Source organism: Heloderma suspectum, chromosome 4 (assembly GCF_057233095.1).
Source record: "Heloderma suspectum isolate Gila_16-S chromosome 4, 16-S_ref, whole genome shotgun sequence".
Lineage (NCBI taxonomy): Eukaryota > Metazoa > Chordata > Lepidosauria > Squamata > Helodermatidae > Heloderma > Heloderma suspectum.
In genome coordinates, this window is record NC_139461.1 from 306,868,223 (window position 1) to 306,891,732 (window position 23,510).

At 47.4% G+C, this 23,510-nt stretch overlaps 1 protein-coding gene across 1 annotated transcript; it reads right to left on the reverse strand.

The window, feature by feature from the left end:
- Positions 1-1,786: 1,786 nt before the first annotated feature.
- Positions 1,787-22,508, reverse strand: LOC146348974 (uncharacterized). Its single transcript, XM_084848423.1, has 5 exons — positions 22,334-22,508; positions 17,234-17,293; positions 14,687-15,028; positions 13,139-13,211; positions 1,787-2,828 (listed from the first exon to the last, which is right to left on the reverse strand). Exons 1-5 carry the CDS (start codon positions 22,506-22,508, stop codon positions 2,375-2,377), a joined length of 1,104 nt encoding a protein of 367 aa, XP_084704549.1. The 3' UTR covers positions 1,787-2,374.
- Between the last annotated feature and the right edge of the window lie 1,002 nt (positions 22,509-23,510).

A 23,510-nucleotide genomic window follows, 5' to 3' on the forward strand; every position in this document is an offset into this window, starting at 1 on the left:
CATGGAACGCTGTTGCCTTTCCCGCCGAGGCGGCACCTATTTATCTACTTGCAATTTCTTGCTTTCGAACTGCTAGGTTGGCAGGAGCTGGGACTGAAGACGGGAGCTCACTCCGTCAAGCAGCACTCAGGTCTCGAACTGCTGACCTGCCGACCTTCCAGTCTGCAGTAGGGGTGGACGAAAGTCCCTTACCTTTCGCCGAAGCTTGTTCGCGGTGGGGGGGAGGCGCTTCACTGCTCCCCCCGCGAAGTTCAGGCCGGGGGGGGGGAGGCTTCCCGCCTCGCCCCGGCCGAAATTCAGGCCGGGGAGGAGGCTTCCTGCCTCGCCCGGCCGCAAAAGTTTAAAAAAACAAAAACAAATGCCCCTGTGATAGGCTACGTGACGATTAACGTAGCCTATCACGGCTAGATTTGCAAAGTCAGCCGTGATAGGCTACGTTAATCGTCACGTAGCCTATCACGGGTGACTTAAAAAAAAGAAAAGCGCGTACGCTAATGGCGGCCCCCATAGGGAGCCGCCATTCGCGTTCCTTATTTGGTCGCTGTAGTCTATGTAAATGTTTACGTAGACTACTGCGAAAATAAGGGCAACGCTATTTGCGTTGCCCTTATTTTCGCCGTAGTCTACGTAAATGTTTACGTAGACTACAGCGACCAAATAAGGAACGCGAATGGCAGCTCCCTATGGGGGCCGCCAGTAGCGTACGCGCTTTTTTTTTAAAGTCACCCGTGATAGGCTACGTGACGATTAACGTAGCCAATCACGGCTGACTTTGCAAATCTAGCCATGATAGGCTACGTTAATCCTCACGTAGCCTATCACGGGGGCGTTTGTTTGTTTTTTTCTTTTGTTGGAATGGCGGTGGCGGCAGCCGGTCAAAAGACCGGCTGCCGCTCCCGCCCCGCACGAACAGCTGCTGAACCGCCGGCCGGACCCGCCGCCGGGAGGGACATTCGGCGAAGGTAAGTCCTGTCCTGGGGGGTGTGTGTGCGGGGGGCGGGGGGGTGAGGAGGATTTCTCCCCGAAACCTGTTCGGGGGGCCGAACACATTGGCGCTCGGCCCCCCGAAGTTTCGGGGAGAAATTCTCCGCCATCCCTAGTCTGCAGTTCAGCGTCTTAACCACTAAGCCACCGCGGTCCCTATAATTGCAACCCTATTTGCACAAATGTAAAGACCCAAAGGAGAGGTGAGGGGAAGATCTCATTTGTGCAAATTGCCCCCCCCCCCTGCCAATACATGTCTTGGATCAACTTGCTACAGATCAAGTTGATGCCAGTGTGGGGAAATGGAACAAAATCTTCCAGGGCCGAACCAGTAAAATCCATCAAGATTTTGCTCCAAAATGTAATTCTCATACATCCCAAGGTGCAACCTGGTGATACAGGTGCAAAGCCAAACCTGCTCCTCATCCCAAATGCTTGCATTTCTCCAGAGGCAGGGAGGGGAGACATTGGACATCCATTTAATTTCTGCCATAGAAATGAATGGCTGCCATTTGTTCCTATGTACAAAATAATAAATTAAAAATATATATTTGAAATCAGGTATGTAAGGACAATGTTTCAGTTGGGACAAAATGTGCTCCCCCTCTTTGAGGCCTCTGTAATAAACAGACCCTTGTTCCATATGAACACAATGATCTCTTCATAACATATAGCATTTCTGGACCATTTAGCAGACCAAGAGTAAGAGAGAAAGCAAAAAGGGATACCAAATTAAGAAAATGAGAAGGGTAGGGTGGGTACTAATTGGCGATAGCAACTAATACAATGTATCAGCTATTTTGAGGCTATATTATTTATTTATTTATTGCATTTATATCCCACCTTTTTTCCTCTTGCAAGGAGCCCAAGGCAGCTTACATTATCCTCCTCCTCTCCATTTTATCCTCACAACAACAACCCTGTGAGGTGGGTTGGGCTGAGAGTCTGTGACTGGCCCAAAGTCACCCAGTGAGCTTCCATGGCCAAGTGGGGACTAGAACCCGGATCTCCCAGCTCCCAGACCAACACTCTTGCCACTACCACACTGGCTATACTGTCTCTAAAGGTATTCTTCTAATTAGCAAAAGGTTCCCAATCTTGTTTGGCTTCTCACAACACTTTACATACCACCCACTACACTGGGTGAAGAATCAGATTCTAGAACTGAATAGGGTAGGGATAGATTTATATTTCCACTGACAGTGCACAAACCATACCTTAAAGGGAGCTTTGAATTCAGAAAGACTTTCAAGATTGGAGGACAGCAAATATTGGACGTGTGTCAACATCAGGAATTTCAAGACCCCAATCAATTGTGACAATAATGTAGTACGTTGTATTCAAAGCCTCATCCTTACCCACAGATGGGATATGTCAGGTATCAGGCTAATCAGAGACATTCAGTCTTAAACTTCTGCCTCAGAGCTTTCTGAACATTTTGGATCTTCTCTGTGATTACTGTGTCACTCAGATGGTCGCCAAACTTCTGCTTTAGCAAAACCCTGATGATTTTGATGCACCTCTCATCCATCATGGGTTTAGCCTCCCGGAATGTGTTTCCTCTCCTCCCAGTGATGGAGTGGTTTTGTATGTAGTCAGATGTGAAGAGCTTGTAGAGTAGTGTTTTGCAAGCTGTGCTGATTTTCTGGTCAAACCGAATGGCCTCTTTGAGTTGATCCCTCGTGTACCCGTTGAACAGGTCGGACACCTCACAGAGTTGTTGGCAAACAGATTCTTGTTCCCTAAAGGAGGTGGCTTCCAGGTGCTGCACTTTCTGTTTCAAGGAAAGGACTTCTCGCTGGAGGTCAAAGACCATTCGTTCCAGTTTTTCAATCTTTTCTTCCCTAGAGGAGTCAACCAACAACATGGCATTAGGAAATCTAACTGGTGGTAGGCTTCTCTTGCTAATGGAGGATCCCCTCCTAGGGATATGGAAATCAGCAAAACTTGAAATCATTGCAGTTCTCTGAAATCCACCTTGAAGCTCAGCTCAACTTGTATCTGCATCAGATTGTATACTTCCCTCCCCCCGCCTTCTGTGAAAATTGTAAAGTCCTTGGGTGTGTACTTGGGTATGAACTTGGGTATGCATTTAAAAGTATGCATGCTTCTTCCACTGAAGAAGTATATTTGGATGCAGTTTTTTTTTAAGAATGCATTTTTAATTTGGGTTTTTCTAATGCATCCATGCTTTTGAACACATCCTCCCCATCCCCTACCCCATGAACAGCATCACAGGTTTGGGAATGTATGAGCTTTGACCACAAATGGCACTTGTGTTCAGGTTTGGGAGGTGCAAACACGATAAATTCTGGTCATAAGCTAATGGAAATTATTTTCTCATACATCTCTATTCCCTCCCTATGCCAATAGGAGATTCAGTGGGGCAGTTTTCAATGGGACCATGGCAGGGGAAGAGTTAAACCCCCTCTCCTCACCTCCTCAGCACTAACGTTGCCCCCCCTTTAAAAAAAAAGTTTGATTTTAAAAATACATAACCATCATGATTTCTGCACCTGTTACTTAAATTTTTTCTTTTCATTGAAATGTGTCCATCAGACTGTGGGTTTATGGATTAAATTGTCTGTGGCTAGTACCTTGACAACCATCCAATATCTCAGCACCTGTCTAGCAACCCATTTATTTTAGCACTTAAGGACAGAAGAATTGCCTTGCCAAATCAGATCAAGGACTTCTAGTTTAGCATTCTGCTGACTGCGCCAACTAGCCAGGGGCCTGGGGCACTCACAATAAGGAACTCACAGGATCACCTTTCTTTGCTGTTTGTCTTCAGTCCTAAGTGTCTGGTGCTCAGTGGTATACTCCTTCTGAAAATGGAGGTTCCATTTAACTCTCATCATGAATACCTGTGGATAGACTTATTTGCACAAACATCTCTATTCTTTTGTAAACCCCTCTAGGTGAATGGCCATCAATATATTTTATGGTAGTGAATGCCACAAGATGGGTCAAACTGCAAAATGTTTCAGTAGCAACTACTGTACTATTCATTGACTATGCTAAAGCCTTTGATAGTGTGGATCACAACAAACTGTGGCGAATTCTGAAAGAGATGGGGGTACCAGACCACCTTACCTGTCTCCTGAGAAACCTGTACAAGGGTCAAGAAGCAACAGTAAGAACAAGACATGGAACAACCGAGTGGTTCCAAATTGGGAAAGGAGTATGACAAGGCTGTATATTGTCACCCTGCTTATTTAACTTATATGCAGAGTACATCATGAGAAACGCCGGGTTGGATGAATCACAGGTTGGAATTAAGATTGCCGGGAGAATTATCAACAACCTCCGATATGCAGATGATACCACCCTAATGGCAGAAAGCGAAGAGGATCTCAAGAGCCTCTTGTTGAGGGTGAAAGAGGAGAGTGCAAAAGCTGGTTTGAAACTCAACATTAAAAAAACGAAGATCATGGCATCTGGCCCCATCACTTCTTGGCATATGGAAGGGGAAGAAATGGAAGCAGTGACAGATTTTATTTTCTTGGGCTCCAAGATCACCACAGACAGTGACTGTAGCCATGAAATTTAAAGACGCTTGCTCCTTGGGAGGAAAGCTGTGGCAAACCTAGACAGCATAGTAAGAAGCAGAGACATCACCTTGCCGACAAAGGTCTGTCTAATCAAAGCTATGGTTTTCCCAGTAGTAACGTATGGCTGTGAGAGCTGGACTATAAGGAAGGCTGAGCGCCGAAGAATGGATGCTTTTGAACTGTGGTGCTGGAGAAGACTCTTACAAGTCCCCTGGACTGCAAGGAGGTCAAATCAGTCAATCCTAAAGGAAATCAACCCTGACTGCTCACTGGAAGGACAGATACTGAAGCTGAAGCTCAAATATTTTGGCCACCTAATGCGAAGAGAAAACTCTCTGGAAAAGACCCTGATGCTGGGAAAGACTGAAGGCAAAAGGAGAAGGGGACGGCAGAGGATGAGATGGCTAGATAGCATCACCGATGCAATGAATATGGACTTGAGCACACTCCGGGAGAGAACGCAGGACAGGAAGGCCTGACGTGCTATGGTACATGGGGTCACAAAGAGTCGGACACGACTGAACGACAGAACAACAACAACTGTACTATTCAGGTTTTTTATAAATAATTACAGGTGTGTGTGTGTGTGTGTGTTAGAGAGAGAGAGAGAGAGAATTTCATTGGGACCACAGCATGCTGGGAGGGGAGGTTTAACCCTTCCTTCCCCAGCTGTGATCCTGATGAAAATATTTCCCCGCTGCCCCCGCTGCTGCTATTAGCCGTAGCCAATGGGAGCTGTGTTATTTTTTTAAGTTATAGCAGCACAGGGAGGGGAATTTTCTTTGGGATCACAGTGAGTGAAGGGTTAAACCTCCCCTGCCAGCATTCTGGAATCCAGATGAAAATCAGGGGGAGGATGCCTGCTGTTAAATACAAAAAAGACATAATTGCATTTAAAAGATGTGAAACTTTGGCTGTTGATTCTGTCCTGAGGAAAGAAATGCTTCCTTTTGTCTGTCCTGAACCTCCCACTAAACAGCTTTACCAGGAGACTCCAAACTCTGATATTATTCAAGTCAGAGAAACTTGCACTTCTCTCAATAAGCACAATAAGTGGGGTTTTCTCTGCTATGAAGAGCATTATCATGTGCTCTCCACCACTGCTTTGAGAAATTGGTCATCCAGAGTTTTGGGGCTGGAGCTGCTGCCTTTCATTACTTTAAGCCTCAAGTACAAGCCCATGTCAGTTATAGGGAGCATACAACTCCCTTGTTAAAATAGCTTCACTGGCTTCCAGTCTGTTTCTGGGCACAATTCAAAGTGCTGGCGATGACCTATAAAGCCCTATACGGCTCCGGTAAAGGTTATCTGAAAGACCGTATCCTCCCCTATGAACCTGCCCATGTTCTGAGATCTTCTGGGGAGGCCCTTCTCTCAGTCTCACCACTGTCACTGGCATATTTGGTGGGAACCCAGGAGAGGGCCTTCTCAGTGGCTGCCCCACAGCTGTGGAACACCCTTCTCAGGGAGGCTAGGATGTGTTTCCAGAGGCAGGCTAAAACATTCTTGTTCCAGCAGGCCTTTGGAAGTTGGAACCTAGGGGTAGGGATGGCGGAGAATTCCACCACGGACACCAGTGAGGCCAGATTCTTTAGAATCCCCCCCCGGAGTCTGTGGCAGAATGGACCCCGTGCCCCCCTGCCACCCCATGAAACCTCCCCGGGACAGAACCTACCTTTTGTTGGCCATCCACGGGTGCGAATGGTGGCCTCAGGCTGCGGCCGCCATTTCCCTTGCTTCATTAGCCGTGATAGGCTACGTAAGTATTTACGTTGCCTATCACAGCAAAGAGCAGGGACGCAAATAGCGTCCGCTACGCCATTTGTGTCCCTGCTCTTTGCCATGATAGGCTACATAAATATATACATAACCTATCACAGCAACACAGGGACACAAATGGCGGCCGCTACGGCAGCTGCAATTTGCGGCTGTGGCCCAGCAGCCGATGGAGGTCCAGCTGCGGGAGGCCCTGGCTGGCGGCTCCACGGACTTGCAGCGGAGCAGAGCTAGCCGGGCAGGATTCTGAGGGGAGGGACGGATCACCTCCCCCCCGACCATGGATCCCTGGAACGGAGCCAGGTAAGTGATCCGCATCCGCCCACCCGTACCTGGGGGTAAGCTGCTAAAATGCTGTTTTAAAATGCTGTTTTAATATAATTTTAATTGTATTGTTGTTTAATTTACATTTTAACTTTTGTATATTTTCATATGTTTTAATTGTATATGTTTTAATTTTTGTAAGCTAACTTGTGTCCCATTACTGGATAAAAGGCAGGGCATAAATGATAACAATAACAATAACAATAACAATAACAATAACAATAATTCTTAAGTTGGATTCTCAATTTCAGCCTGCAGTGGTGCAGAACATTCACGGATGGAATAAATGTAGATCTATCTTCCTCAAGAGAATAGTACTCTGCTTTCCAAAACATTGGTCTTTTCCACGAGAAGAGCCTTTTCCCCCTGCAGCCCTGAAGTTATGGAAGTTCAAGGGAGGGCATAACACCTTCCTGCTGGCTTCTGACAGACCTGTAAAACACCTGTATATTTCAAATGGACTTTGAAACCGGAATTTCTGCTCATGGTTTATTGCTATTTTGCTGTGGCAGTTCTCTCTAGGTTTAATCACTTCTTGTTTGTATTGTTGTATTTCAGGGGTTGGCATAGAATCACAGAATCATAGAATAGTAGGGTTGGAGGGGGCCTACAAGACCATCGAGTCCAACCCCCTGCTCAGTGCAGGAATCCAAGTCAGAGCATCCCTGGCAGATGGCTGTCCAGCCTCGTCTTGAAGGCCTCCAGTGTGGGAGAGCCCACCACCTCCCTAGGTCATTGGTTCCATTGTCGTATTGCTCTAACAGTCAGGAAGTTTTTCCTGATGTTCAGCCGGAATCTGGCTTCCTGTAACTTGAGCCCATTATTCCATGTCCTGCACTCTGGGATGATCGAGAAGAGATCCTGGCCTTCCTCTCTGGGACAACCTTTCAAGTACTTGTAGAGCGCTATCCTATCTCCCCTCAGTCTTCTCTTCTGAAGGCTAAACATGCCCAGCTCCTTCAGTCTCTCTTCACTAGGGATGTATGAAAGTCACTTACCTGATCCTGGAAGTTGATTCACGGTGGAGGGGAGGCGCCCCGTCCCTCCGGCTGCAAATCCTGTGCTGCCGGGACGCAAATGGTGGCGGCCGTAGCCGCCGCCGTTTGTGTCCCTGCAGTCAGCCATGATAGGCTACGTAAATGTTTACATAGCCTATCACGGCTGAGTGAAAAAACAAAACCAAAAAAACGCAAATAGCGTTCCCCGTATTGTCGCCATAGTCTATGTAAATGTTTACGTAGACTACACGTGCCAAAATAAGGAACGCAAATGGCGGCGCCCATGGGCGCCGCCATTTGCATACGCGTGGGTTTTTTTTTTCACTCAGCCATAATAGGCTATGTAAACATTTACGTAGTCTATCACAGTGTTTTTTTTTTAATCTAGCCGTGATAGGCTACGTAAATCTTTACGTAGCCTATCACTTTTTTTTTGTTTGTTTTTTTACTTGGAAATGGCGGTGGTGGCAGCCGGTCGGAAGACTGGCCACTGCAGCTGCCGCCGAACTGCCACCAAACCACCGCCAGAGCCGCCGCTGCCAGGGACATTCGAACAAGGTAAGTCCCGTCCCGGGGGGGGCAGGGGGGGCAGACCGTTTCTCCACCAATTTCGGGGGGCCGAATGCGCTGGCATTTGGCCTCCCTGAGATTCATGGAGAAATTCTCTGACATCCCTACTTCACAGGGCTTTGTTTCCAGTCCCCTGATCATCTTTGTTGCCCTCCTCTGAACCCTCTCCAGTTTGTTTGCATCCTTCTTAAAATGTGGTGCCCAGACAGTAGATATCCAGTTGTTTTGGATTTCAACTTCTAGCAGCCCCTTCCTTCATGAAAAGTGGTCAGGAATGCTGGGAGTTGAAGTCCCAAGCATCTGGACATCTCCTGCCCACCCCTGAAATTTGAAATGTTTAAACTGCTGTGATACATGTTATGCACGTTTCAAATGTTTGAACTGCTGCAACATATTTTATGGACAGCAGTATATCAATAATTTTAAATAAAGCAACCAGCCAAACCAATAAAGAATGTCATGGCATGGGTAGGCATGCATTATGGAGATGGGGAGAACACAACACAGGGATACCATTTTTGGTGGTAGTCCCGTGTCAAGTCAATCCTGTGTGGTTTCACGCTAATTGGAAGCCAAACGATGGTGTTTGGCATAGAAACATGCATGGGGAATGCCTGGCATGCAATTCTGAAATATTTCAAAGTTCAGCCACCACCACCAAGGCATGACCAAAAACCAAAAGAAATTCTAGGCTAGAATCCATCCAACAGAAAAGCTGCTGAGCTCATGGGCCTGAAAATTGCTGTTAGGTTTTTGGGCATGTCTAATCTAAATCCCATTATATTCCTGCAATGCGCTGGAAATACAGTTGGGGCAGACGCAGATGGCCTCTTCTCTGCCAAATTACCTTTCCATTTCAAAGGCTTTCCGAACAACTTCAAAACCATCCATTTCCAGGGAATTGGTACCCTTTGACTCGTCACAACTAGAGAAACAAACCAACCAACTATGAAGCAAGACACTCTGTATTTCATTTTTTAAAATATATTCTTTAGTCTAAACAAAGATTGTACATTTGTGTCTGTGTGAAATCCTGCCCAATTCTATTAGGCACAGAGACCCCCCTCCCAATTATCAGGGGTAGGGTGACCAACTGTCCTGCCAGTGCATTCTCTCAGTGGTGAGCAAGTCTAATCTACCCTGATTGCCAGCGTTGTGACAAATAGCTTCACATTTTTCAGTTAGAAAAATACAGGTTGGAATTTGAAATATTTTCAAAGTGGAGGAGGGAAATAACAGATCAAAAAATTCAGCTCTCATTTTATAGTCAAATGAAGTGGAAGGTGCCACCTGTGCTGGGGATAAGTAGCTGGCCCCAAGCATAACCCCTGGTCCCAGTGACCTTCTCCCCCATTATGCACCTCACCTGCTTTCATCTCAAACCAATCCAAAGCCATACTCCTCCTTCCCACATTGTGATCAGCAGTCACGAATGCACTCCTTACTAGGGTGGCTATGTACCCTCTTTTACAGAGGACAGTCCCCTATTTGAAGGGTTGCAGAGGACTGCTCTCTGTTTTGAAGGCATCCTCTGTTTGAAGGGCTGTCCAGACCAAGGCCTGTATAAAGATAAAAAACCTCCAGAAGGAAGAGCAAAAGGGCCTTGAAGTTGCCCATCAGCATTTAGTACCTGGAGAACAGGCTGGCACACAGGTCACCTGGCCGCTACCCTAGTTTGCTCCACTGGGGTGAGGTGTACTGCATTTTTATTTAAATAGTAATAATTTCTAAATTTGCAGCTGCATATTCAGTTGGGGGAGACGGGAAGCATTTCCTCCCTTTGGGCAATGCATAAGTTCTGGCCACCCTAGCTACACACTCCCTTTCGCCTTTCTCTTGGCTCAGGCTTCAGAGTAAGCAGCTGAGGAGGCCAGCCATTTGCCAATTTCTCAGACCTTGCCTGCATGGACCACACCCAGAAATAAAGGGTTGGACAACAGGTGTTGTTAGACCTATTAGAGCCACGTCTTTCTTAGGTTACAATCTAAGGAGATTTGGAACAGAACCAGCTGTGCAGGTCTACTTAGTGCTAGCTAGTAAGGGTGAGCCTAGGCTCGCCCTGAGTGTGGAGACAATACAGTGGCTGTCCCTGTCCTCCAGCCACATTTTCCAATGTGGAGGGATACCCCCTCCTGTGCCACAACTAGGGATGGCGGAGAATTTCTCCCCGAAACTTTGGGGGGCCGAGGGCCAACGTGTTTGGCCCCCCGAACAAGTTTTGGGGAGAAATTCTCCACACACACCCCGCACCCCCCCCGGGACGGGGCTTACCTTTGGCGAATGTCCCTCCCGGCGGCGGGTCCGGCCGGCGGTTCGTCGGGTCTTCATCCGGGGGTGGGAGCGGCAGCCAGTCTTTCGACCGGCTGCCGCCGCCGCCATTCCAATAAAAGAAAAAAAAAAAAAGCGCCCCCGTGATAGGCTACGTGACGATTAACGTAGCCTATCACGGCTAGATTTCCAAAGTCAGCCGTGATAGGCTACATTAATCGTCACGTAGCCTATCACGGGTGACTTAAAAAAAAAAAAAAGCGCGTACGGATAATGGCGGCCCCCATAGGGAGCCGCCATTCCCGTTCCTTATTTGGTCGCTGTAGTCTACGTAAAGTTTACGTAGACTACGGCAAAGATAAGGGCAACGCTATTTGCGTTGCCCTTATTTTCGCCGTAGTCTACGTAAAGATTTACGTAGACTACGGGGACCAAATAAGGAACGCAAATGGCGGCTCCCTATGGGGGCCGCCATTTGCGTATGCGCTTTTTTTTTTTTTAAAGTCACCCGTGATAGGCTACGTGACGATTTACGTAGCCTATCATGGCTGACTTTGCAGATCTAGCTATGATAGGCTATGTTAATTGTCACGTAGCCTATCACGGGGGCATTTTTTTTTTTAACTTTTAATTTCGCGGCCGGGCGAGGCGAGTCGCCTCCTCCCCGGCCTGAATTTCGGCCGGGCGAGGCGGGAAGCCTCCCTCCTGGCCAGAATTTCAGCCGGGCGAGGTGGGAAGCCTCCCCCCCGGCCTGAACTTCGCAGGGGGAGCAGTAAAGTGCCTCCCCCCACCGCGAAAAGCTGCGAGACCAGGTAAGTGACTTTCGTGCACCCCTACCCTGTGATAGGCTACGTAACGATTAACGTAGCCTATCACGGCTAGATTTGCAAAGTCAGCCGTGATAGGCTACGTAAATTGTCACATAGCCTATCACGGGTGACTTAAAAAAAAAAGAAAAAGCACGTACGGATAATGGCGGCCCCCATAGGGAGCCGCCATTCGCGTTCCTTATTTGGTCCCTGTAGTCTACGTAAAGATTTACGTAGACAACGGCGAAAATAAGGGCAACGCAAATAGCAAATAGCGTTGCCCTTATTTTCGCCGTAGTCTACATAAATCTTTACGTAGACTACAGGGACCAAATATGGAACGCGAATGGCGGCTCCCTATGGGGGCCGCCATTTGCGTACGCACTTTTTTTTTTTCAAAGTCACCCGTGATAAGCTACATGACAATTAACGTAGCCTATCACAACTGACTTTGCAGATCTAGCCGTGATAGGTTACGTAAATCGTTACGTAGCCTATCACGGGGCTTTTTTTTTTACTTTTCTTTTGAAGTTCGCGGCCGGGGAGACGGGGCGCTTCTCCCCGGCCTGAATTTCGGCCGGGCGAGGCGGGAACCCTCCCCCCCGGCCTGAATTTCAGCCGGGCGAGGCGGGAACCCTCCCCCCCGGCCTGAACTTCGGGGGGAGAAGCGAAGCGCCTCCCCCCCACCGCGAAAAAAGCTGCGAGACCATGTAAGTGACTTTCGTACATCCCTAGCCACAACCTCTTCAGATTTCATGACTCTAAGTGTGTCACCCATTCTCACCCCAAAGAAGTTCCTTTCCCTGTCCCAGATCCCAGAGCCCTGGCTGGCAAGTCATGGGAATCCCCTTTAACCTTAAGAACATAAGAAGAGCCCTGCTGGATCAGACCAAGGGTCCATCTAGTCCAGCATTCTGTATGCACAGTGGCTACCTGGCTGCCAACGGGAAGCCCACAAGCCAAACACAATCGCAACAGCACCCTCTGGCCCAGGCATCCTGCCTCTGGTACTGGAGGTAGCATGCATCTAGGGATGTACGGATAGTGTAAATCCATCTGTGTTTTGTGGATTGTCAGGTGGCTTTCATTCCTTCATTCACCAATTGATGGATTTGGATTTTTTTGCACACATTTTCATGCTTTACCCCATGGGGCAATGCACATTGTGGCTGGTTTTTTGTTAATTTTTAGTATTTTTCGATTACTAAATGTGCATGAAATTCCGCCTGACAGGGGAAAAGCTGGTCCACTGCAGAATCCACAGGTGAAATTGATAAAAATTCAAACTCATTCCATTGCAGATTTCTCGGACATCCCTACATTTAGACTGTCAGGACTAGTAGCTACTGATAGCCTTCTCCTCCAGGAATTTGTCTAACCCCCTTTTAAAGCCATCCAAATTGGTGGCCATCACTACATCTTGTGGATGTGAATTCCATAGTTTAACTCTGCGCTGGGTGAAGAAGGACTTCCTTTTATTTCTCCTGAATCTCTCACCGGTCAGCTTCATGGGATGACCCGGGTTCTAGTATTATCTTAGTGCCTGGGGCTGCTCACCAATAAGTTACGCCTATATGCCCTACCTGCACTGCCCCCGCCCATACTGTGACCAAGCTAGCCTAAGTAACAGCATTCCCCCCCCCAACACACACACAGTACAAGCCAATTGTCTCTGTTGATTCAGTACAGAATAGGCAACCCACACCCAGCAAATCTACCCCATTTCAGCAATGAAATACACACACACACACACACATGCAGTACATACATGCAAATCAAAATATAAATACTTGATCCTAACACTAGAATGTACATGTTGCATGTGTAAAAATTTTTATCTTTGTGGATATGTTACCTGTTTATAAAGACGCGTTTCTGACCGTGCGTTAGAAGATCTGATTTCCTCCTTGTTGCTATGGTAGTGTAATCTTAAACACACAAGCAAAACAGCATTGGGTAACATTATATAACAAACATTAACCATGGCCATCACATCTCTTCATTGTCTCCATTGGATCACGCATTTCGTGACAGTACTTTCTTGGTTTTATCACATGAAGAACCTCAGGAGGGCCTTGCTGGATCACACCAAAGACCTGTCTAGTCCAGTATCCTTTTTCCCTAGAGTGGTCAACCATAGAACGACCATCTCCTAAGCATTCGACAATACTTAGGTATGACATTTGATGTGTGCCTTTCTGATTTGTCAGAAGAAAAACTGGAGAGAAAACCTAATGTTGCTGTAGGTCAAAGTTAGGGAAGTTGGGCTCCTGCAGATATTGTACTCTAACTTATAGAATCATAGAATAGTAGGGTTGGAAGGGGCCTATAAGACCATTAAGTCCAACCCCCTGCTCAGTGCAGGAATCCAAGTCAAAGCATCTCTGACAGATGTCTGTCCAGCTTCATCTTGAATGCCTCCAGTGTGGAAGAGCCCACCACCTCTCTAGGGAATCATTTCCATTGTCATATTGCTCTAATGGTCAGGAGTTTTTTCCTGATGTTCAGCTGGAATCTGGCTTCCTGTCACTTGAGCCCATGATTCCGTGTCCTGCACTCTGGGATGATCAAGAAGAGATCCTGGCCTTCCTCTCTGTGACAATCTTTCAAGTACTTGAAGAGTGCTATCATATCTCCCCTCATTCTTCCCTTCTCAAAGCTAAACATGCCCAGTTCTTTCATAGGGCTTTGCTTCCAGTCCCCTGATCATCTTTGTTGCCCTCCTCTGAACCCTCTCTGGTTTGTCTGCATCCTTCTTAAAGTGTGGTGCCCAGAACTGCACAACATACTCCAGATGAGGCCTAACCAGTGTTGAGTAGAGGGGAACTAGTACTTCACGTGATTTGGAAACTATACTTCTATTAATGCAGCTCAAAATAGCATTTGCCTTTTTTGCAGCCACATCACATTGTTGGCTCATATTCAGCTTGTGGTCTACAACTCCTATCATCCCTAACCATTGCCATGCTGACTGGGGCTGATGTACTGGCTGGAGTTGGTCTAACATCTGGAGGGCACACAGGTCCCTTGCCACTGCTGTAGGTTCAGCCCCAAACTAGGCATTGGAGTTCAAAATCATCGTCATCATAATATCTTCCTTCTCTAGAGGCCCACATTTACTATGGTGCTCACAGTGAATGCACACTTTCTCCATCATGTCAATGGAAGGAGAAGAGCCATGGGTGCATTCTTTTGCACAGGGCCAGTTGCTCCCCACCTCTGAAGTGAAGGAGGAAGGCTTTGTGACTGAGGGAGCTCCATATGTGAATCAGAGCACACAATAATTTTCTGGATCAGAATATCTGAATTAGCAAGCACAGATATTCTGAATGCCAACGCAGAAACCATCTCCTGTCTGGTAAACAACATGTGCACCTTGGTTCAATCGTTCCTGATATTTTACCTCTGCTTGCTGGGATTAGCCTTGTTGCACCACTGTGGGATTTTCCAGTTGCAGATAGTGTGAACAATGGAGGGGATGGATGAAAGGGACTAGAAGCATGAGGTGCCACAGGGTCAGAGGAATGGGACTCCATCATCATGGCGCCAAGGGTGCATCCCTCTCTTAGGCCAGAAGATGTTGCAGGATCTTGCTGGAGACTCGCCTCTGCATGCTCCACATTGGTCTTGAAGGTTGTGTTGTCCTGGTCTCTCTTCACACTATTCCCAGGGTTCCATTTGGGAAAGGACTTCCTTGACCTCTTCGGCTGTGGCGGCCTCAAATTCTGCACTGCCGGCTGCTCTTCTGAAATCAGGAAAAGTCCATGAAGATGTGTGACAGCAGATAACGCTTTGGCTATGGGATGGTACAGAAATGTTAATAATAATTATAATTATAATTATAATTATAATTATAATTATAATAACAACAACAACAATAGTCTGCTCATTGGCAGAATTGGTTTTTTTTTACCATTTCCCTTTTTTTTTTGCAAATTCACAATTGTGCAAATTCATGTTTGCACATATTTGCACTTGCAAAAAATGTGCAAATCCCCACCAAATGAGCAAATTCCCCCCAAATGCACATTTTCATGCTTTATCCTATGGGGGACATTCACATTTTCGGCTGGTGTTTTTTTATTTCATGTATTTTTCTATGATTAAATTTTAAATTTGCATAAAATTCTGGAAAGTAAAAACAAACAAACAATGGATAAGGAAGTCTACGGAATCCATGTGACTAGGGAAAAGCTGCTGTTGAATCTGGGGGTCAGATTCATAGAAATCCAAACTCATTTTATCCCGTTGTGGATTTCTCCGACATTCGTAAGGATCATAAGGAATACCTTGTCTAAGGCCACCTAGTGGGTGTGTCACAGAGATGAAATGCAAACCTTGCTTTGAATCATGTAATCACAGGGCCAGATGTTCTGCAAACTTTCCATTCTTGGGAGGGCTGCTGATGGAGGGAAGGGGGTTGGTGGAAGAAAATTTCCCTGCACCAAGAATCGTGAGTGAGAGGGTCTGGAAAGCACAGCAATGGTGACTGGGTCATGGTCTTTATTGTTTTAACATGGTACATGTAATTGTGTCACCAATATATAGGGATGCATGAGAATTTTATTTTTGCTTGCAAAATGATGAGCATGCCCTGTTCAAACCTCCAAGGACGATCACATGTCTGCTGAAAATATTCATAAATTGTTGACCACGTGCTCGCGTTTGTCTCATTCCTGATTCCCAATCTGATTTGTGCGAATTCCCTAATTTGCACAAATTCCCTCCATGGACAGGATCAACCTGTTTTAGTCTATGGAGGGGATTAGCACAAATTTGGGGAAAGTGGCACAAATCTCCTGTTTGATCGCTGCTCAGTTTGCAAAAGTTTCCCCAAATTTGCACAAGTCGGGCATGAGATGAGCGGCAAGATGATGTTTGGAACATCCTGGTGATCTTGAACATTGCTTGTTCAACCTGCCCCCTACCAATAGATTTACAACTCCCAGCATTCCCCAGCCAGCCATGCTTTTTTCTGCTAAACATGCATAGGATTGCACCTTAAACAATTGATCTACTGAGTAAACTGATGAACAACACAGTCTGATGGATGCTTATTTGGAAGTAAATCCCACTGTGTTCAATGGGGCTTACCCGATCAGTGTGTTTCAGACTGCAGCCTAAAATTCACAAGCCTAGCTTTGAATAATCATTTAAATGACATTCTAGGAAGATAGGAAGTTCAGTTGCCTTAAACCAGGTCAGACTATTTGTCCAACTTGCCCAGTATTGTCTCCTTTGACTGGCAGCAATTCTCCAGGGTCTCAGCCAGAGAAGGGAGGCACATCCCGTTCACTTGCTAGCTGATTCTTTGGAGAATCTCTGGAGAAGATTCTTTGTAGAAGTTGCCCAGGACTGAGCCAGGGACCTTCTCGCTGCAGAGGACGTGCTCTACCACTGAGCTACAGCCTCTCCGCATAAAGCCATCTCCCAGGCTTACAGAGGAAGTCAACAAGATGTTATGTGTGATGGTGAAATAACAATGCTGTTGTAGTCAAGCCTAGGTGATAAAGGAGAGGAGCAACAGAGTCCACCAATGGACTGCAGTGTTTTACTTGCTGTGCCTTGGGAGCAGAGCTTAGCTGCTTAGGTAGAACTGAGTGTGTGAAGAGAGAGAAGGGGCAGAGCTGAGACTGAGAATAAAAAAGGTTGAACCCTGAACTGTGACCTCCTAGTTCAGGGTGGGCAGGAAGTAGATCTCCAGATGTTCTGGACTTCAACTCCCAGCATTCCTGGCCATTGGCCATGCTGGCAAGGGCTTCTTGGAGTTGAAATCCAACATATCTGGAGATCTACCTTCTGCCCATCCCTATTCTAGTTTTTTCTGCTATTCTGTACTAGACACAAACTGTTTCTGTACACTCCAGCTGGGATCTTTTTTGTATTTAATTTAATATTGGAGTGCCTTGAGGCTCACCTCCGTAAAAACATTCCCAAGGTCCCTGCTTACCCAACATCTCTAGGAGTTCTTTATCTTCTTGTAGCTTTTTCTCCAGTATACATTTATGCTCTGTTGGAAGAAAAGCATTTTCAGTGTTCATTTTTGTGGGAAGGGTGCATGCAAAGCCATAGTACTGCAGAGTAGAGCTCTAACCAAACCAAACTCTGTGGGGGCGGGGGGGGGAGGGAGAGAGGGAGAGAGAGCGAGGTGGGGGAGCCTAAGGCCATCTTGTGAATTTATGTGACAGCAAGATTTGAATTAGGGAGTTTTTGGTTTGCAGCTTAGTCTTGCGCAGTCCAATTCTAATACACGTTCACAAGATGTAGTGATGACCACCAATTTGGATGGATTTAAATGGAGATGGGACAAATTCCTGGAGGAGAAGGCTATCAATGGCTGCCAGTGGTGATAGCTCTATGCTGTCTCCAGTATCCAGGTCAGTAGGCCTATGTACACTAGTTGCTGGGGAACATGGGTGGGAAGGTGCTGTTGCCCTCATGTCCTGCTTGTGGATTTCCTGTGGGCAGCTGGTTGGTCACTGTGTGAGCAGAATGCTGGATTAGATGGATCTTGGTCTGATCCAGCAGGGCTCTATTAATGTTCTACTCCAAGTAAATGATTATATGACTGCAGCTTTACAGTGATGCAGTGGTAAATTTTGAAGTCATCATGACAACAAACCAGTACTAGCAGTTTTATCTCCATTGAACTGGAAGCAGTTTTTTTTAGTAAAGCTAATTGCCCATTCAAGTCCAAGCCACCCTATAATACTTTGCATTACAACAGGGAACAATAGGTTGTTCCTGGGAAACATTTTCCCCTGCTTTGGTAGGATTGCAGCTAAGCTCAGAGGGAACAGAGAATTTATTTATTTATTATTATTTATTTATTAAATGTATCAATCACCCATCTGGCTGGCCACCCAGCCACTCTGGGCGAAGTACAATACTAGAAAGAGTTTAAAACAATAACATTCTACATTAAAAACTTCATATTTCTAAAAATATCCTAACCCACCCCAAATGCCTGCCTGAACAACCACGTTTTTGATGAGCGGCAGAAGTTCATTAAAGAGGGGGCATGGCGGAGTTCCCTAGGGAGGGAGTTCCACAGAGCGGGGGCCACCACAGACAAGGCCCTCTCCCTTGTCATCACCAGTCTAGCTGTCTTTGCTGATGGGACAGAGAGAAGGTGATTCAAGGCTGATCTTCTTAAGTGGCCTGTCTGGTGTTGCTGGAGGAGCTCCTTGAGATAGGCTGGGCCAGAACTATGACATCAGCATCCTTGCTAATAAAAACTGTCAGCAATGCATCCTATGAGCCCTGGCTCCATGACGCCACTGCAGCTTTAGTTATTGTGCCTCACTAGCTATCTTCAGGGTTAACTTAGGAAGTTCTATCTCAGATACGGAGGACAACATAAAACATTCTGGTAAGACTTAGGAAAGTGTACAAAAGTCACTTGCCTTTTTGTGGATCTGCTTCGTGGTGGGGGGGAGGCACTCCGTCCCTCCCCCTGGAATCCTCTACGGGGGGGGAGGTGCTCCATCCCTCGCCCTGGAGTCCTGCCTGGTCAGCTCCTCTCCACGGGGATTTCGCGGAGCCGCCGACTGGCTCCACCACCAGCTGAACATCTGGCCGCTGGGCAGCAGGGATGCAAATGGCGGTGGCTGTAGCTGCTGCCATTTGCATCCCTGTACTTAACCGTGATAGTCTACGTAAATATTTACATAGCCTATCACAGTAAAGTAAAAAAAAAGCATACGCAAATGGCGGCGGCTACGGCGGCCGCCATTTGCATTCGCTATTTTTCGCCATTCTAGCCTACGTAAATATTTATGTAGGCTAGAATGGTGAAAAATAGCGAACACAAATGGCGACCACTGTAGCTGCCGCCATTTGCATACGCTGAACCCGGCTGTGCCCAGCCAGGAGACCAGCTGCCACCCCTGCCACCGCCCCGCCACCGCTGCTGCCACACTCACCGCTGCTGCCCCGCCGCCCCGGCTGCCGCTTGCGCACCTGCTGCTGCCCCACCGCCTGGCCGCCCCCGCCACAAATTTGGAACACTCAACAGTGGCCACAAGACTGGAAAAGGTCAGTTTACATCCCAGTTCCAAAGAAGGGCAATGCCAAAGAGTGTTCAAACTACCGTACAATTGTGCTCATTTCACATGCCAGCAAGGTGATGCTCAAAATCCTACAAGCTAGGCTTCAGCAGTATGTGAACCGAGAACTACCGGAAGTACAAGCTGGGTTTCGAAGAGGCAGAGGAACTGGAGATCAAATCGCCAACATTCACTGGATCATAGAGAAAGCAAGAGAATTCCAGAAAAACGTCTATTTCTGCTTCATTGACTACGCTAAAGCCTTTGATTGTGTGGATCTCAACAAACTCTGGCAAATTCTTAAAGAGATGGGAGTACCAGACCACCTTACTTGTCTCCTGAGAAACCTGTACAAGGGTCAAGAAGCAACAGTAAGAACCAGACATGGAACAACTGATTGGTTCAAAATTAGGAAAGGAGTACGACAAGGCTGTATATTGTCGCCCTGCTTATTTAACTTATATGCAGAGTACAGCATGAGAAATGCCGGGTTGGATGAATCACAGGTCGGAATTAAGATTGCTGGGAGGATTTTCAACAACCTCAGATACACAGACGATACCACCCTTATGGCAGAAAGCAAAGAGGATCTAAAGAGCCTCTTATTGAGGGTGAAAGTGGAGAGTGCAAAAGCTGGTTTGAAACTCAACATTAAAAAAACGAAGATCATGGCATCTGGCCCCATCACTTCCTGGAAAATAGAAGGGGAAGAAATGGAAGCAGTGACAGATTTTATTTTCTTGGGCTCCAAGATCACTGCAGATGGTGACTGTAGCCATGAAATTAAAAGACGCTTGCTCCTTGGGAGGAAAGCTATGGCCAACCTAGACAGCATAGTAAGAAGCAGAGATGTCACCTTGCCAACAAAGGTCCTTCTAATCAAAGCTATGATTTTCCCAGTAGCAATGTATGGCTGTGAGAGCTGGACTATAAGGAAGGCTGAGCGCCGAAGAATGGATGCTTTCGAACTGTGTTGCTGGAGAAGACTCTTACGAGTCCCCTGGACTGCAAGGAGGTCAAATCAGTCCATCCTAAAGGAAATCAACCCTAAGTGCTCATTGGAAGGACAGATACTGAAGCTGAAGCTGAAATATTTTGGCCACCTAATGCGAAGAGAAAACTCTCTGGAAAAGACCCTGATGCTGGGAAAGATTGAAGGCAAAGGAGAAGGGGATGACGGAAGATGAGATGGCTAGATAGCATCACCGATGCAATGAATATGAATTTGAGCATACTCCGGGAGAGAGTGCAGGACAGGAAGGCCTGGCATGCTATGGTCCATTGGGTCACGAAGAGTCAGACACGACTTAACGACTGAACAACAACAACAACACTCATTTCTGAATGTGGACCTATACATTAGGGGTGTGCAAACCCCGCTCACCCGTCCGGTCTGGGGCATCTGCCGGGCGGGGGGAAGTGATCCGTCCCTCCCCCCAGAATCCTTCCCAGCTGGCTCCACTCCATGGCGAGTCTGCGGAGCCGCTGGCTGGGCCCGTCCGCACCCGGTCTTCCAGCCGCTGCCACGCAAATGGTGTCTGGCATAGCAGATGCCATTTGCGTGCCTCCCTTGGCCGTGATAGGCTATGTAAAGATTTACGTAGCCTATCATGGCATAAAGGGAAGGATTAGGGTTGGCAGAGAATTCCACCACCGATTCCAGTGAGGCCGGATTCTTTAGAATCTGGCCCCCTGGAATCCGTGGCGTGATGGCCTCCTGCCCCCCGGCCCCCCTGCGGAATCCCCCTGGGACGGAACTTACCTGGGGTGAATGCAGCAGATGCGGCGGCGGCGGATCCGGTGGCTGGTCTCCTGGCCAGCCGCGGCCGGGCTGCTGCAGCCGCCATTGGCGTCCTTGCAGCTGTGATAGGCTATGTAAGTATTTGAGTAGCCTATCACGGCTAACCCCCCCCCAAAAAAACAAAAAAACCCAGTGTATGCAAATGGCAGCCGCTACAGCGGCCGCCATTTGCGTTCCCTGGTTTTCGTCATTCTAGCCTATGTAAACATTTACGTAGGCTATTACGGCGAAAAAAAAGGGGAACAAAAATTGTTCCCACTACGCTATTTGCGTTCCCCTTTTTTTTTCACCTTAATAGCCTATGTAAATATTTATGTAGGCTAGAACGGCGAAAAAAAGGGAACACAAATGGCTGCCACTGTAGCCGCCGCCATTTGTGTACACTGTTTTTTTTGGGGGGGTTAGCCGTGGTAGGCTACGTAAATACTTACGTAGCCTATCACAGCAGCTTGGCTGGAACTCCGGCTCCGGATGGCCCTGGTCGGCTGCTCCATGGCACCGCCACTGAGCGAAGCTGGCCAGGCAGGATTCCTGGGGGGAGGACCGGATCGCCTACCCCTCGTCAAGGATTCCAGGGGGAGGGATGGAGCACCTTCCCCCCACACCGCGAATCACATCCGCGAACAGGTAAGTCACTTTCGTACATCCTTAGGAAGGATGCAAATAGCGTCCGCTATGCCTGACGCCATTTTGCAGCTGCATGGGGCAGCGGATGGACCCGGCCGGATCCAGAACCAGAGGTGCCAGCCTGCGAGGTAGGATCCGGCTGGGTTGGACTTCGCGGGGTGGCGGGGTGGGGTGGTCCATTCCACCACGGACTCGGGGGGGGGGTGGATTCTAAGAATCCGGCCTCATTGGAGTCCATGGCGGAATTCTCCGCTATCCCTTCTGTACATATACATTAGCACATGGAAATTTTATGCAAATTGGTGTCCACTTTTGGGGTGATGTGTAAGAGACTGTCCTACCTGTTGGGAACCTCAAACTCTGCAAAGCTGATAAGAGTTGGGAGTAGAAAAAAATTGTGTTGAATCTGGAGGTTCCTTTCTGTTTGAGCAGAACAAGTGAAGAATTACTTAGGACTCAGACCAAAAATACAGAGATTTTCAAGGCAACTCTTGAGAAATCATCCAAAAACATATGTGTTTTTTGATAAGGTAATTGTAGCTACGTAGATAGTTTGGGTTCAGTTTCTACTTACCACTGATTCCTTCCACGATTCCCCAGTACAAACCACTGAAGCCAGGACATCGGGCCAAAACCTGCTCACCGACCTCATATAGGTGGAAGGGCTTCCGTGGTTCCTTGATGTTTTCAATGTTGATAACCCGACTTCCATCTGGCCAGCTGATGAGGACATACAGTTTGGCTGCCATTGGCTGTTGGGTCACTTAAGAGCAGAAGGAAAAGGCAAGAATAGGGATGTTAGAAAAATCCGCTGCAAATTCAAATGAATCCTCCGGAATCCTTGCGGATCGGCCCCACTTACCTCCACTCTGCGAGGATTCCACGTGGGATGGCACTTGGCTGCTTGCTCAGCCGGAGCCGTTCTCCTCCATTTTTTTTAAAAAATGGTGATTGGCAGGATGTGCCCATAGACTTATATGCAAAATAGAGCCGTGAATCTTGTGTATAAGCCTATGGACACATAGACTTATATGCAAGATTCACAGCTCTATCCTCCTGATCGCCATTTCTTTTTTTAAAATGGCGATCGGCGTGGAGAACGGCTCTGGCCATCCAGGTAAGCAGCCCTCAAGCCGGGTGGCTCCACAGAATCCTTGTGGAGTGGAGCCGCTCCAGAGGATTGGGGGGGGGGGAGGAACGGATCACCTCCCCCCCCTGAGTGGATTCCCCACTGGAATGGATGGTGGAGAATCCGTACATCCCTAGGCAGGAAAGATCAGGAGGAATAGTTTATGTGTCTCTCTCATGGGGAAGTGGAAGGTGGCAAAGCAGCTGTCCTGCTTGTGAAGCTCCAAGCATTATGCCAATGGGTGGCAAACTGTTCACAGATTATCCTATCTATACTTGCTCAGGAGTAAAGGTCCAAAGCACCCTAGGGAGCACCTTCCCCCCTATGTCCCAGTCCACCAGCCAAGGTCCTCTGGGGCCTCTCTGCTGCAGCTGCCTCATGTGAGATTAGCAGCCACATGCAAAAGGACCTCGTCCTTTGCCGCCCCTCAGTTGTGGAACGACCTGCCGGTTGAAATATGCCTGCTGACTTCTTTGAAGGTTTTTAAGCAGGAATGAAAGACTCTGTCATTCTGGCAGGCCTCCCCTTTTTAGAGTTCTCCTTCTCTTTTGCTGACTTTTGTATACTGTTTTAAGGTGTATTATTTTTATTGGGTTTTTTTGTTAAACTGTTTTTAGCTCAA